The sequence below is a fragment of the Larimichthys crocea genome, chromosome XXIV, assembly GCF_000972845.2.
Source record: "Larimichthys crocea isolate SSNF chromosome XXIV, L_crocea_2.0, whole genome shotgun sequence".
Taxonomy (NCBI): Eukaryota; Metazoa; Chordata; class Actinopteri; family Sciaenidae; genus Larimichthys; species Larimichthys crocea.
This window is the reverse complement of record NC_040034.1, coordinates 1,847,958-1,863,322: the sequence shown is the minus strand read 5'-3', so window position 1 is coordinate 1,863,322 and position 15,365 is coordinate 1,847,958. Positions and strand designations below refer to the sequence as shown.

Below are 15,365 nucleotides of genomic sequence, written 5' to 3'. Positions count from 1 at the left end.
GGATGGGAAAATGAGATGCGATGAGGGCGAGATGGAAACAGACTCCAAACGGAAAGCATGCAGCGCTATGACCTGAACTCTCACCTGGAGCACCGGCACTGACAGTGCAAAAGTTGGAATTGAGCCAAGAAGTAGCTTAATGTGCACAAAAAAAAAAGAAATACGTAGATGGAGACGTTAAACGAGTGGTGATGGAAAACAAAATCATGATCATATTACTGCTGTGTTCATGCTGTGATTTTCTTTGATTTGTGTGGTAAAATAAGAAATAAACAGAAATCAAGCTCAGCAGCAGTTCAAGCATATATGCTGTGTGGTTTTGATCTCTGCACATGGTCGTTCCATGAATGATGATACGCCAGGTGATTTTTGTGGATGGTAACAATATGTACAGCTTTAAAAATAACATATTAAACATATTACATATAAATTCTAATACAGTATTCAGTAGTAGTACAACAATATTTCTTCTTCAGCGTTATGTCCACAGTCTTATATGCACTTAAAGGTCCAGTGTGTAGGGTTTAGTGGCATCTAGGAGGGGTGAGGTTGCAGACTGCAACCAACCGAATGGCTCACCCCCCCTCTTCTCTCTAGAGCCAGTGTTGGGTTAGTTCATATAAACATGGGCAGCTGTAGAAACAACATATCTCTCTAGATATAAAAGGCTCATACTAAGGTAATGAAAACTAAACTACTCTTATTTCCAGGTGATGATAGACTAAAGAAAACATACTTATGATTTTAATGTTCCATTTCTGCCAATAGATCTGCCTCAATCCTACATATTGGACCCTTAATATATATTACAAGGTTTAAACCAAATACCTCATCGTGCTGTCCGTCAGTCTCAGAGTGGTGGGGGTTTGGGTAATGCTTGAGGAACTGAGCCACATATGTCATGATGGATTTCTCATCTGGTTTGTCTACATCCACATCTAAAGAGCAGCACAAACATTACTCCATGCATATCTGATGACACCTACGCATCAAATGTCTTAAATTCACGTCAGTGTTTAACCTAGATATGGTCTCGTTCACATAGAAATAAAGGTCTGATAGGACAGAGTCATTGCATTTAGTAAGTAGTCAATATGACATTAAAAAAAAAAGCATTTTGCATCCTCCAGAGGATAAATCTCCTCAGGCCTGACAGCTAATTATATAAGTCTACTTTAATCTCCATCCTTGGCCTGATGTTTCTAGAAATCAGGGTCAAGCTCTCGTAAAAGCAGAGACGTTTCGGTGCAGCTCTTTGTGCAATAAAACATCACTGCTCTGCTGGTGGAGACAGGACTGCAGAGCCACTGCAGACTGCTTCACACACACAGACTAAACTCAAATATTTGAATCCTCTGGAGGGTTTCACTGATCGTTTAGCATAAAATTAGTCAAAACTCATTCTTATGACTCGTGCAGAATGGACTGACAATGTCATTAATCCTATTAACACTTTATATGTGCTGATTTATGTCTAAAAACACTGGCAAACTCCACAAGACCTAACTATGTAACACCTATTTTCACAGCTTGTCTGAATAGTCTAATAGAGTTGAATCTTTAATGCAAGAAATGTCAAGGGCACCTTCTGGATCCAGCAGACGGGGAATACCCAGCTCGTTTTCTGCAAGTGCAAAGGCTTCCTCCAGATTCTCCCTGTTGCTTCTCCTCCGCACCACCTCCATGTCCACCAGGTCTGGCCTGATGGCGTGCACCACCGTCTGGAACGCGACACCGTCGCGCCAGCTGGGACCAAAGTCCTTCACCTCAATTCCATGATACCTGAAAAGCACATGTGTAACCACATACTGCGTCTTATACAGTATATAAACATGCATTTAAAGCCACATCTTTGAATATATTGTATATGTATATATCTGAAAGCGACGTACTTGGCTGCTGTGCACTGCACCCATCTGAGCAGGGCCTTCTTGGCATTGCCCTGAAATTTGTTAACCACCTTTCTCTTCATGGGAGGACTTCCTGTTTCAGAGCTGGCCAGACTCTCCACAGAGGAGTTGCTGTTGGACAGGGCCTGGAGGGCTGGCAGGTTGCTGGTTAACTCCTCAATCTAAATGAAGAACAAGAACAACGGGAACAGAGCAGGTTGCATTGTGACCATAGCAACGTGAAGAGAAAATGGCAGAATTTCTAAGGCATCCACGTGACTCTGCAGCTTGTGACATAATCTATCCAGTGATGTCTGCTTTAGGTACACAGTCGTCCCTCGCTGTAACGCGGTTCACTTTTCGTGGATTTTTTTTGTGTAATTTTGCATGCTTTTTTTTTTTACAGCGTACTGTACAGTATGAACGCGCATTGTGTGCGGTAATAATTGGTAATAATTTCTTATGCGTCAAACCTCGTAGATTGATCATTAAAATTAAATTTGTTAAAAAAGTTTGGCCTTGAAAACAGGTTTTGATCTTTGGTTTCATTTACTAATACAGTATTGTACTTATTTTTGTTAAATCTGCGAAAGTTTGAACTTTGAGAGTTTAAATAAGAGAGAAATGTGAGAAAATGTTAATGCCTGTCTGAGAAAAGTGTATAAAAGTGTATGGTTAGGGGGTTTACGGCCTTAAAACATGTAGAATAATTGTAAAACTTTCGTTTATTGCGGGTTATTTTTAGAACGTATCCCCCACGATAAACGAGAGACCACTGTACAACATTGTTCAGGAGTTTGTTAAGTGTCAATCAATCCATCATGGAGTGAATGCAGTTATTAAACTCTCAGATGAAGCAATACCTGGAAGTAGAGGATGATGGTCCATATCAACCCAAGGACAATTGATGGTCGTCCATCTGCGATGTCAGTGGCGTGAATGTTAACGAGTTTGATCTGAAACAAAGCAGGCAAAGCAGGGGATTATTCTGGAAAATAAGTTACATGCAGACAGGCTGGAAGTGAGATTTATTTTTAGTTTCATTCCCTCCAAACAAATATTGCAAGCTTTTTTTTTGTTTGTTTTTTGCTCAAAGTCATCAAAGGTGTCAGGTCTTTGATGCAGGTATGTACTGTAATATAGCCAAACCAGAGAGGCAGAAACAGCCACAGTGAACCAGAAGGAACTAAAGAAAAGACAACTGTGTTGAAGTAGGCATTAAAGGAAAAGCACCACAGCACAGCACTGCAAACCTTGCACTGGAGAACTTCCACAGTTTGCCATGTTTGCGTCTCTACGTTTGAGCAGCTCAGAATCGTAAGGAGCCAGACACATCGGCAACCAGTGCTCAAGTCAAAATGCATCACAATGCATGTCGGTGGAAAAGCACAGTGACTACACTTATAGAGACAGAACGGCTGTATCCAAGCATTGCTTTGTACACATCGTGCATCAAATGAAAAGAATGCATACAGTATAGGAGCACACAGGGCGTTTAATGGCGACTGACCGGAGATCCTCGATACACAGACTGAAGGCACACATGATGGGAGAGAGATCACAACAATGTAAGTCTCAGTCCTCAGGGAACCCAGATGAAAGTGGGACGCTGGCTCATAGAGCCGAGGGATTTAGAGAAGGGTTACGTAATCAAGAAGTCCTGTTTCTCTCTGCTGCTTCTCTGAACATTGTGCATGTTGCAAAACAAGAGACAGCTCATGTGCATGAACAAATATCTAAACAGCTTTTTCAGTGACTTTGTAATCATGCCGTGGACTTAAAGACTTTAAGACATGCCATTTTATACTAATACATTTAGTTGTGGACAAAAAAAATGACATTTAAAAGGTGAAACTGTTATGTTATGACTGACTGCTCACCTTTCTGCCTTCCAGGAATTTGAGCGCAGTGCCGATGTTGGAAACCCAGTGGATCCTCTTGAGTTGGCGGCCTTGCTCACGTGGCTTAAGACAGAGAGGGCAGACAGTGGAAATCAAGTTATCTGAGACAGACATATACAAAGCTGAGGAAAGATGGCAAGAAATGTTATTTTGTCTACCGTACCGACGGCTCACTTTGCTTTTAAAACCACCGCGTTTACCAATAGCTGCACAGTAAGATAGTGAAAGTGGCTCGGGGAGTATTAGCGGGGCTTTTCTTGCATAAATTAACTGGTGAGAGTCAAAGCTGCTTTAAGAGAAAAAAAGTCTAATCCTGTGCTCTGAGAATCAGCTTCAGTGAGATCTGTCTGCTACATTTTTTTTTGGTTGGTACAAACCAGCAGGGGTGCACTCCTGAAAGCAGTCAGCATCAGGCGGTGCCCACCATGACATGCAGCTGCCTCATGTGCAGATGACATGGCGGTTTCTTTCCAGACAGGTCTGATTACTGAATCCTATCGGAGTCTGAGCCACTGTGTGTTTGTGTGTGTGTGTGAGAAACACACACCTTCTCACAGTGGAGAGGCTATTTCTGTCAACAACTGATGTGAGCAACAAAAAATGGATCCAAACCTGGGAATTTTTTAAGACTCATCTCTGTCTCTCTCTCTCTCCATCATTACGCTTTATCTGCTTGCAAAATAAACCACTACTCTAAATCATCATCCATTTGCGCTGCAATCCAATTACTAAATGCCCCATAGGTTTTCATTGTCTGTCTATACTGTGTGAACTCTTCCACACATCACAACAAATTGCCCCCAGGAGGGATTAATAAAGCTCTTCAAACTGAATTAAACGGAGACAGAACGGATAAACAACCTTTATTTAGTCTTTGGTTGCATCCTGTCACTGTCAAAGTTGAGTAAGTATTAAAGGCTCATCGTGTTCGGTCACCCACGAGAAGTTCATAACACCAAATATTTCAGAGAATTCTCTGATGTCCACTCTGACCAGCTCTCTGTGATTTACAGAGTTCCCTGACAGCACTAGGGGAGTTTTTGTGTCTGTACCACAGACCACTAAAACAGGAGGTCTTCAGGACCGGGATGGGGCAATGCAGAGAGGGAGCAGAGCCAATGTCATGCCAGAACTGGAGCTGGACAAGCTGTCAATATAACCGGCCTTAGCAGCCTCTATTGAGATAAAGATGGAGACAAAGAGACTGAAGAGGACGCTGATGAAAGAAGCTTAGAAGTGAAAGGGAGAGAGTGGACAAGGGTCATTCTCAGACTGACTTGGTGAGACCTTTGTGAAATAAAAGATGACAGCACAGATCAGAATTGTGCAACTCATGTTCAAGTAATCACCTGTGATTGCAGAAGCAGTTCATATTAGGGTTAAACTTCATCCCTAATCTTTAATCCTTGTGACTCAGCAATTAATCTGATATAAAGTGATACAGTGGATGTAGAATTTTTGTTTTATACAATGAATCAGGAGTGTAAATCACCTTGAATAAAAAAACACTTGAGCATTTAAGAGGCATGAGTCAAGCCCAAAATGTGTGAAAATACAACTGATGATTAAATCCTGTACAAAAACAACCCACGAATGCTACTTACTAGTCTTTGGCCAGACAGCACCTCCAACAAAGCCAAGAGCTTCACCCCATCTTTGATGTCCTCGAAAAGGTCATTGACCTCGAGTGGTGGTTTATACTGGAGGAGAGAAAACACAACTTTAACTGAAACTTAGAAACGAACCGATACATTCACAGAACCAGAGATGCTGCATTGTTGAGTTCATAGTGTGAAGGGATATTGGTATTCTCTGCCATTAGCAGGGATGAAAGGAAACCAAATGCTGTTTGTGAGAAGCCGGCTTGTTAGCAACAACCACAGAGCCTCCCTGCAGCTGAAAAGATGCTGCCTTTTCCTCATAGTGGCTTGGTGCCCAGTCCTGAGGCGATGGTGCTCGTTTAACCCTAATTGGGTTCTGTCTCCTGATATCATAGCCGCACATTTACAGAGCCGTACGATCTCTGAGGTGAACGACTATGTTATAACCTCCTGTGTTACACAGTCGTTACCGTAATCAGTGAAGCTTTAATTAAAAGGAAAGCTCAACGTGGGAATTCTTTATTTGGCACTTTATACAGGCCATTTCACAACTCAACACATTCCGTGACAGGATGCAGTCGGCTGCCTATCTGGGGCAAAGCAGTGTGAAGAGGCAAGCGTCTGTCCTGTTTCTCTGAACATGCACACCTCGCTTCTTCCTGTTAGAAAGGTGCTGGAGAAGATGTTCGCTATTCAAATATTATTATTCAGTTAAAGGTCCATTAGTGCTTTAAGACTGCACATACTATATACACACTATTTGACTAAAACTAAACTTAAAACAAACAAAAAAATATCTGATCTTTCCAATTAAACTGCTAATACGCACACACAAAAATAGCTTCTGTAATTTGGAAATCATTCCCACCCTGGAAAATGAATTTAGTCACATGAGACCTCCCAACAGAGGGAAAACATAAAAATCCCTGGAAAGGTGCTTAGTAATACAAAATCAGAGGAAATGGACACAAAGGCTGAAGGGAAAGTGTGACAACTGGAGGAAGTTCAAACTTAGATAATACAAACTTTCACCCATTTAGACCCATACTCATTTATTCACACACATAAATCTGCAAACTGTTTATGCATTAACAAGAAAAACTGTAAACTTTCCTGTCAGATCTCAAAGCAGCTGTAAATATATGTTTGAGATCTCTTTCATGATGTGGCTTATGCTACATTAGTCCTATTGGTATGCACAGCGCGTGCGTTTGAGCGCAGTGCATGAATAATGAAGAATAGGCCAACACACAGAGAGAGTCTCTGCGTTGGCCCGCCACATAACTGAGATTCTTCTAAAGTTTTAGAAGTCACGCTTTGAACTAATGTGGGCAGATCCGCCTCAACAAAAGACCCCTCTCAACTCTCTGCAGGGTTCCAGACTCAAACCCTGCAGCATCGGAACATTTTGCTGTGTCATCAGTGATCATAGTCACAAAGCGATAACTTGGTGCTCATTCTGAATTATTTCACTTGGTCTCTTCTTTCGGGAATGATATTTTATAGTCTTACGGTTCACTTTAATTCAGCATATATAACCTTTTAGTTATAGTAGTTATTTTAGGGTCACAGCGTGATGTAATACGCCATGTGTTATTGTTGTGCACTGCTTGTAATTTACATGCATGAGCCTTAAGCAGACGACTGCCTGCAGGGATGTGTCCTCACCCTCTTGCTCTCCATCTGCACACCTCGTCCCTGTCCCTGCCAATCCTGTCCACAAATATACCCACGCACACGCCTACACACTAGTGCACGGCAGACACACACAGACACCTAAGCCTCCGACAAATACGTACCCCGCACACCAGTTTCTGAATAATTCCATCATACCTCCCATATGTCCACGTAAACACACTCCACTTGTGGTACTGAAGCTCATCCAAGCACAGATGCCCATAGTGAGTGTTTTTAAAACCCAAACGTGATGCACTGTGAAGACGCCTCTGAACTCTGTCATCTTTCCTGCAAAGCAACGAGCAGCATGACCTTTTCGATGGTTCTCCTCTCAGGAAACCAGACCGGGAGAATCACAGGTATACTGTACAGACGAGGAGTTCCTTCCCCATCATTTGATCCAGCAGACATGATTTGATTGTGTTTAAATGATTATCATTAGAGTCATTATTCACAGTAAACTGGATCAATCCAATTATCTTGTGCGGTGTTATTAAAGCCAGTGTTGTATTGCAGTCAGATCCCTGCACACAATGACGAGTCAGTAGTCTGAAATACCACCGACTGAAGAGAGGCTACATAATCATGACGAGCAATAAAACCTTGCGCATCTCTCTGACGAAAAAGGTCAACATAGCACAGCTTCCAAAATCCAAAAACTTGATGATGCAATTGCTGTGATTATTTGTTTTATGTGAGCCCGATGAGCTTGTAAAACCCTCCAGACCCTGTCGAGTTATTCACGATGCAGCAGAGAGCATGGGTGGAAATCGACACTTACCTTTGCTAAATGAGAATTGATCCATTTTGTGAAGGTTCTCTTCTGCACCGCCTCTTGCTCGTCTGAAAATTAAAGACACAGATAGCATGTCAATACATGACAGACACCACATGCTCTGACTTTGAGCCTATAAGAACCAAACTTGAGAGCACAGGAGCTGGTGATATTTGTAGAGGACACACAACCAAATGCAAAGAAGTGGCTGCTAAATCAGTCTAGATATGGATACAGTTCTCTTTATAGCTACCTCAGAAACATAAAACACATTCATTAATTCCTAAATATAATTTCTGTCCCCTGTAGGACTCCGCCTGTCAAATCCTACTTTATCCGACCTCATGCTACATCATTCTACATCGCTGCTGGCATATCGAGTTGCATTACAGCAGCCTTGCACCAAGCGTGTTACAAAGTGTGACTTCTGCAACGGTTAGGTGTGTGCAATGTGAATAAGCCAGCGCTGGTATGATAGATGCTCCTGTGAAGTGCTCTCAAAAAGAGGTCATATGAGGAGATCAGCAAATGAGTGGAGAGAAAATTTCCTCTGTGCTCAGTAATAACATGCGTGATTGTTTAGGTCACCGCCCCCCCTCTCCTCCACAGCCTCTTTTGTGGCCAATAATATATTTAGCCACAATGCCTCATGCATTATGCAGCACGCATAACAAAACAAGTGATTTCTTTGCCATAGTGGTGCTGTTGCTGCGTCGTGGACTGTCACGCATGCCGGTAGGCTCGGGGCTGCACACTGCACAGAGTGGCCATTTTTAAACATCCACCCTTGTAGATATAGACAGCGGTCACGTGTATGGGGAAGCAGTGAGAACACTATACAGGGAGCAAAGACGTTATGTTGACCCACAGGCGAATGCTTCATCACTGATGCACAGGGGATGCCCACTGAAGCATAGCACACACACACACACACAGACGCACAGCTGTTTGTGTTTGTTGTAACTAGTTCATGTAGCATGGATCCACCTACATCCCATTAGCATATGTTATTTTTCCATTTATAGCCCAGATCAGCTGCCTATGTGCACACAGATGAGAGATGAAAGGTGCTGCTGCCCTACTTACCACGTAGATACTGAAAGAATCCAGTAACCAGATTTAGAGAAGTCTTCCTGACAGATACATCCTTATAGTGAGCCATTCTACAACCCACTCTCCAGCTCTCTCCCTCTGCCTTTCATGAGTTCCACCGTGCATATATATGTATGTGTGAAAATAAGATCCACAGTGGAAAAAAAAAAACTGGCACAAAAACACACAGCTGTCCTTTTCTCCCTTTTCCAGCAGGAAGCAAAACAGATTAGGCTGCCTGGTTTCCCCCGGTGAAAGCAGAAGCTGCTGGTGGGGCTGCGTCCCCTCCTCCCTGACACTCTCACACACACTGACACACACACACACACACACACACACACCCACACACACACTCACGGTAGAGGAGAAAACGCTAACAGAGGGGGTCATTTACAATCCCATCCTTCCACCTTCCTGTGTTTTCCCCATCCCGAGGAGCCATGCCTGTGTGGATGTGCACAGCCCCCGCTGCACTGCCTCGCTGTATCATCGCACAGTCTGAGAGATCAGCTAGAAGCACGGCTCCACCAATCAGCATTTGGGAGGCGGTGATGTCACAGGCTTGGCTGCATGATCCAGATTTATGTGTGTGTGTGTGTGTGTTTTTGTGTGCATGGGCCTGTGTTTGCCTACAAAATCTGTCTAATCTTTTATGAGGCAGCATCCAAGACAATGATGAAACTAATCCCTTACAATTCTTTTTGTATCAGTTTGTTTTTTTATTTATTTTGGCTGTAAAGTCCCTGAAGGCCCATTGATTAAACAGAGCAGAACTAAATTAAGAGACTGCTGCACAAAGCTCAACATGGTGCAACAAATCTTAATTATTAATGCAGACGCTGGTGAATGACATCCACCACCTGCTCTCTCTCTCTCTCTCTCTCAGTGTCAACGCCATTGTGACGACAAAGCAGACACACCCACCTCGGGATTCCCGCTGCACACACACAGTATCATGTAAAAGCTCTAAAGCACGTCCATTTGTGTCCCAGCAGACCGAGCAGCACCACTTCAGCCTCGACCACTCTGTTTTTCTACTGGGCTGCTACTCCACTCTTCTGAATGTGACACACAACAGTGAATAAGTATGGCACTTGATAGCTTATCATCTCCTGCAGAAAAATCCCTTTATTCTTTCAAGACCACCGGCATACTAAAAGCTTTTCTGATAGGCTACACTAAAAATAGGCCTGAGCTTGTGATTCTATTATTACTGCTCCATGGGCTGCTGCTGAAACTGGCCCAGAAAAGCTGTTTGGGTGAAAATGGATTTTTTTTTTCTTTTATGTCAAAACAGCAAAAGGTTGAAGTAGCAGCATTAGAATGATGTTAACAGCTGCGTGCACTGAGAACAAAGAGCTTTTAAAAATACTTCAATTAGTGCTCACGGTTTTGGAGGATTAGCTAAGTACCACAAAAAAAGGTTAGGTACTCAAACTGGTATGTCAACAAGGACAAATTAAAAACTAAAAACATTACCCAACCAGATAACTAATAAGAATCATGCATTTTAACCCTTTAACACCTGGAGACAATATATTTTTAGGATTTTAATAGTATACTATGAAGTGAATTATTGTATCTGCATTATTTGTATGCTTGGATGTTCTTCTTGAATCTTTTCATTTCATGTTAGTACTCTATGAAAGTCCTCAAAATAGCTGCTGCTGACCCACGAACAGAGCAAAGGACATTAATGCCAGATAGGTCCAACCCAGGAAAGCTCCCGTGCTGCAAAGGAAGTTATATATTTTTGTTTCCACCAAAGGAAACTATGGTTGGATATCATATAAATTAACCAACACGTGCACTTCAAGTCCTGATAACAAAACATTTTTATATCTTAATTTTTACATATACAAACCTGTTGAAAATCTGAAATGTCTGAAACAGCTGTATAATAACACAATCTGTATAAAATAGTGGTAATATTTTGAGCTTGAAGATTCATTCTTGACAAAGCATTTCCAAACACAAGGTCCAACTTTCTTGCTTCTCAAGCTTTCTCAAGCCTTGAGAAGTGGCAACTATTTGATCCAAAAACAAGTCTGATGCAGCATTAAACCAACTTTCAAAAGTATTTGACTCTGTGCTACACATAAAGTATTGAGGTTCCATACCAAGACACACAAACACGTTTTAGGACTGACTAAAACACAAAGAGAATACATATCAAACAATAACTTAAAGTGTTATTCCAGCTGCTGAAATCCAACTAGATATTAAGGAACTGTCCAGAGTCCTGAACTCACTTTGTGTAACAAGATGTACGTATGTAGGTCAGGCCTGGATATACGAACTCTGACAAGCATGAAATCTTTATGTAAAACTGCATCCTATGATTGAGTCATTACGTCTCAGTCAACTGATTTAATTAAGCCTGATGTAGTAGTAGCAGCTAAGTGGCAATTAAAAGTGGATATCCCCAGCAACAAACCCCACACAGAGCATCAACCACTAAAGCATCTGCAATACACATGAGTAATGGAGTACTTATGGTGATCTTAGGACAGATGATAGCATTGGCAATACTGTACTGTAGGTGCTTGGCTTCATTGGCCTATGTTGGTCACCTGGGAGCGCTGTAAAAGCCCACTCACTCTGCTGTTGTTCCATTTAGTCGAGAGTAGCCCTACTCAGAAGAAATGATTGTGTAGCTGTCCATTCAGAGACTCTTGACACTGATGATTTATTACTTACTGAACGCTTTCCTGGTCATTGAAACAATATGACAACACTGTAATGTAATAAAAAAACAAAGATAATAAGATGTTGTTTGTTCTGCCTTTTGCAATAATAAGTATTCCAAACAGTCTGAGGCAGCTTGGCTTAGTGTCGAGTGGGAATTAGGCTCTCTGTTCATGAGATCATATCAGTGAGTCCCTGGCAGCTGTTACTGACACTGTAGAGTAGAAGCATCTCTTACAGCTGACAACATGCACACTTGTCTTTCTTTTACTTGCTTTTACTCCAACGGTGATGTAACTACTCCACCCCCCTTTGGTGAAACAATGGGTGTGATCTGCCACAGTGATTGTCAACGTTTTTTTAGCTTGTGACCTTTTACAACAAAGGGACAATCTTGTGTTACTGGCTGCATGTGCAGAGCAGGAAAACAAAGAGTCAGTAATTAATTTATTATTCGATTGTCTGAAAATTATGCAGCTCTTAGGGGGAGTTCCAGTTTCTTGAAACTGGAAAAACAACCCTTGGGTCATTTTGTCATTTGATTGGATATCAGTCTTGTGTGATCAGGAATGGCATTCGTCACACTATGAGACGTCACCACAAACTTCTCCAGCTGTGTTACTTCATATCCTGTTTGACACAGACTGAAACCCACAAAAAAAAAACCCACATGGGCCAAGGCATAAAGTGAGAAACTTGCTTGTCATGCACACTCCAGGAACACCCTGAGGGCATTCAAGGTTGTTGCTGCTACCACGGCATGATCATAGCAACGACAAGCTGAAATAAGCATTCTCCCAAAGATTGGTTATTAATCCGTTTTAATACAAAATGCTGCAATCAACACTAAGTGTGTATTCACAAGACTGCATGTTTGCTAGTGTCAATAATTCATCTGCCTAGTTGCTTCAGTTAAAGTGCGTCTGAAGTAACCCGCTCTGCAGGGTGCATTTTAATGACAGGAAGCTATGTTTGACTACGTTTCTGCTCACCATCTACAGATCACCTAAAACCACTGGCGCACTAAAATCTTCCAGATGTGACCTGACACCAAATTCCACTTCCTGACATGAAACATGCAAATAGTGGCTTTGCATTGCAGATCATCGGATCATGCCATTTGTGCACTCTTCACAGTTTCTTCTGATTTTGCACGACAGTTCGGAAAGATACATTTAGCGATTACATCTCTTGCGTGTTCCTCGTTATCTTCTTCCTTCTTCCTTACTATCTGAAATCTGAACAATTTTTTTCAGCTGCAGCTAAAAATTATATTGACGTTCGTGTCAGAACCTAACGCCCAAAGACTGTGTCATCTGTCATGACACATTTCACACTCATCATAAGAGAATAGAAATAGCTTTGCAGTGCACAGGAAACCAAAACTCTCAAAAGCAGGAACTGGATAGGTTTGGCACAACCACAGACAAATGCTTCATTGCAGTTGCTACGGTAACAAGTCATGACTTCACTTAACTTTCCTGGTATACTGTATGTCCATAAATACATTTAAACTGAGCGGATGCCACATCAGTGTAGGAGATGGTAGTGGCCCAATGCCCTTGTAGCAAAAGGGGAACACCAACAAAAAGAATCTCCCACTATCGATCTGTTCTCTTACCAAGGGCAGAAAGGGTGTCAGGTGTTAGTCTTGTTTAAAGCATTGTCTGTGAATCCATGAAGCCAGAGTTGTTGTCAGTTGGTATCCTATGTCAAGACTCAGACCAGACCAATTGTTTCTGATGATCACTGGCCTGGCTCAGAAAGAAACAATGAAATCAAAGGTCCAGCGAGTACGATGTAGGGTGCTCTGTTTACAGATTATGGCAGAAAGGGAATATAATACGATAACTATGTTTTCATTAGTGTATAATCACCTGGATGCTTTTGTTACCTTAGTATGAGCCTTTTATATCTATAGACACAGAAGAGTCTGCCATGTGTCTACAGTAGCCCACAATGGACAAACATTGGCTCTGCATAGCTTTTCATGCGTGAGGGTGAGACGTCCTACACACTTGTTCTTTGAGAAATAACTTTTTAACTTTCAGAAGTAATCCAACAAAGTTTCTGTAAAATGATTATACATGTCAAAAAACTTTTTCTCCTTCTCGCCGACTTGATGCTATTTGAATAACAAACAAACTGCAACAAACTAACTCTGGTCCATGTGCTGAGATCACTGGTTTTGCAGTAATCACTTAATAAAAGAAATCATGTTCCCCTGAATAACTTCTTAATTACGCTATCTAGGCCACCAAACAATGTCGTGTCTTGTGGTCGGGTCACAAGATATCAGAAGAATGAACATTAATTTTCTTATTATTCCAAATAAGATTATGTACTATCTTGGAAAAAATAAAGTGACAGAAGAGACTATGTGGACATTAAATCAAATTACCAAAAATGTCTGATTCTATTATGCTCTCAAAGGCTACAAGTACTCGACAACAGGCCAGTTAAGTATTAAAAACACGAGTAGCCATTAACATAAATAGATTATTTTTTATTAATACGTGCTCCAACTGCATGCCTGAATTCCCCTATGTGATTAAGTGTGTGTGTGTGTGTGTGTGTGAGCATCCTGCCTTGCAAAAAGCTAGCAAACTTCAGATGGGCTTGCAGCCCAAGCATTGAATCAGCACAATCTTACTGTACAGCAGCACAGGAGGAGAGAGCGTTTTGTCTTGTAAAGCCAGCCGAGCAGAAAGAGTGACACTTACTCTGCAGTTTCTGCATCACATTAGCAATGTCCACAGACGATCGCCCGGCGTGCCGTGGAGAGGCCATGTCGTCCCGCCGCAGCTGTAATGAAAGGTGGGTCACTGATGCTGCGAGCAGAAGATCCTTCACAACTGTCCTGAGTGGGACATCCCCTCCGCCCCTCCCTCGCTCTGCTCCTCTCTCCTTCTTTCTAATTTCACTGCAGGACCAGCTCCAATTGAATCTCAGGTTTCATGCAGGGACAAGCAGGTTTACTGTCCAATAGAAGCACTTCTTCCATTCATTGCCTGTAAATGAGAAGTATGTTTTAAAAGACGGTTTCATGTGAGGACACACCTTGTGACAAGCAAGTATTTTACTACACTGTTTTTCTCACCATGGGCCTCTTTGTAGGACCAACTAACTTCTTTACTTGTGCATCTTTCTTTACAAGTATGTCGAATAGCTATTAAGACTACTTTAGGAAGCATTGTACTTTAGAAATAAAAAATAGTCTGTGTGTGACAAAGAGTGATTTGTTTCAGTGAGTTTCACATGTACAAATTAAAGTAAATTCACATATCTAGTACACCAAACAATGTTGACATGAAGCACAGGTGGAAATTATCAAATTAACGACGGCTGAGTCCCATTTCTGTGTCCTGGTACTGTGTGCATGCTGGCTCACAGTCACACTGTAATGAATTAAAGCCATCGTTAGTGTTATTAGTAACACCTGTCTGATTTATGAAACCACCCCAGATATCTCATCCTCTCTCTCTCTGTTTGAAGAAGAGGCAAACGACCCCATATTAATTCAATAAAAATACATTCAGGGCTTACACAGGAAGCAAAAATGCTCTTTACAGATTCTGCTGACAGGGCATACAAGGCATTTCAATGAATGTGATGAACTTTCATTTAGCAAAAAGAGGAAATTAACAAGAGGACAGAAGACAGGGCTGCACAAACATAACCTCACAGGCAACAACTGTACATTAAGTTAAAAAAAGAAGCTTAATAAGTGTATGAAAATGTG

At 41.7% G+C, this 15,365-nt stretch overlaps 1 protein-coding gene across 3 annotated transcripts in view; it reads right to left on the bottom strand.

Moving 5' to 3' along the window:
• Window positions 1-14,625, bottom strand: part of syne1b (spectrin repeat containing, nuclear envelope 1b) — a 68,124-nt gene extending 53,499 nt beyond the window's left edge. For 2 of the 3 annotated variants that reach the window (XM_027274965.1, XM_027274966.1), the window contains exons 1-8: window positions 8,930-9,045; window positions 7,850-7,911; window positions 5,395-5,490; window positions 3,770-3,853; window positions 2,753-2,845; window positions 1,893-2,071; window positions 1,586-1,782; window positions 829-938 (exon numbers count right to left, since the gene is read on the bottom strand). In XM_027274965.1, the coding sequence (XP_027130766.1) occupies window positions 829-938; window positions 1,586-1,782; window positions 1,893-2,071; window positions 2,753-2,845; window positions 3,770-3,853; window positions 5,395-5,490; window positions 7,850-7,911; window positions 8,930-9,005 (897 nt within the window). In that variant the 5' untranslated portion in view covers window positions 9,006-9,045. Of the gene's footprint in view, window positions 1-84; window positions 136-828; window positions 939-1,585; window positions 1,783-1,892; window positions 2,072-2,752; window positions 2,846-3,769; window positions 3,854-5,394; window positions 5,491-7,849; window positions 7,912-8,929; window positions 9,046-14,346 lie in introns of those variants that run through there. The other variant, XM_027274964.1, reaches the window with a different exon arrangement.
• Window positions 14,626-15,365: the final 740 nt, after the last annotated feature.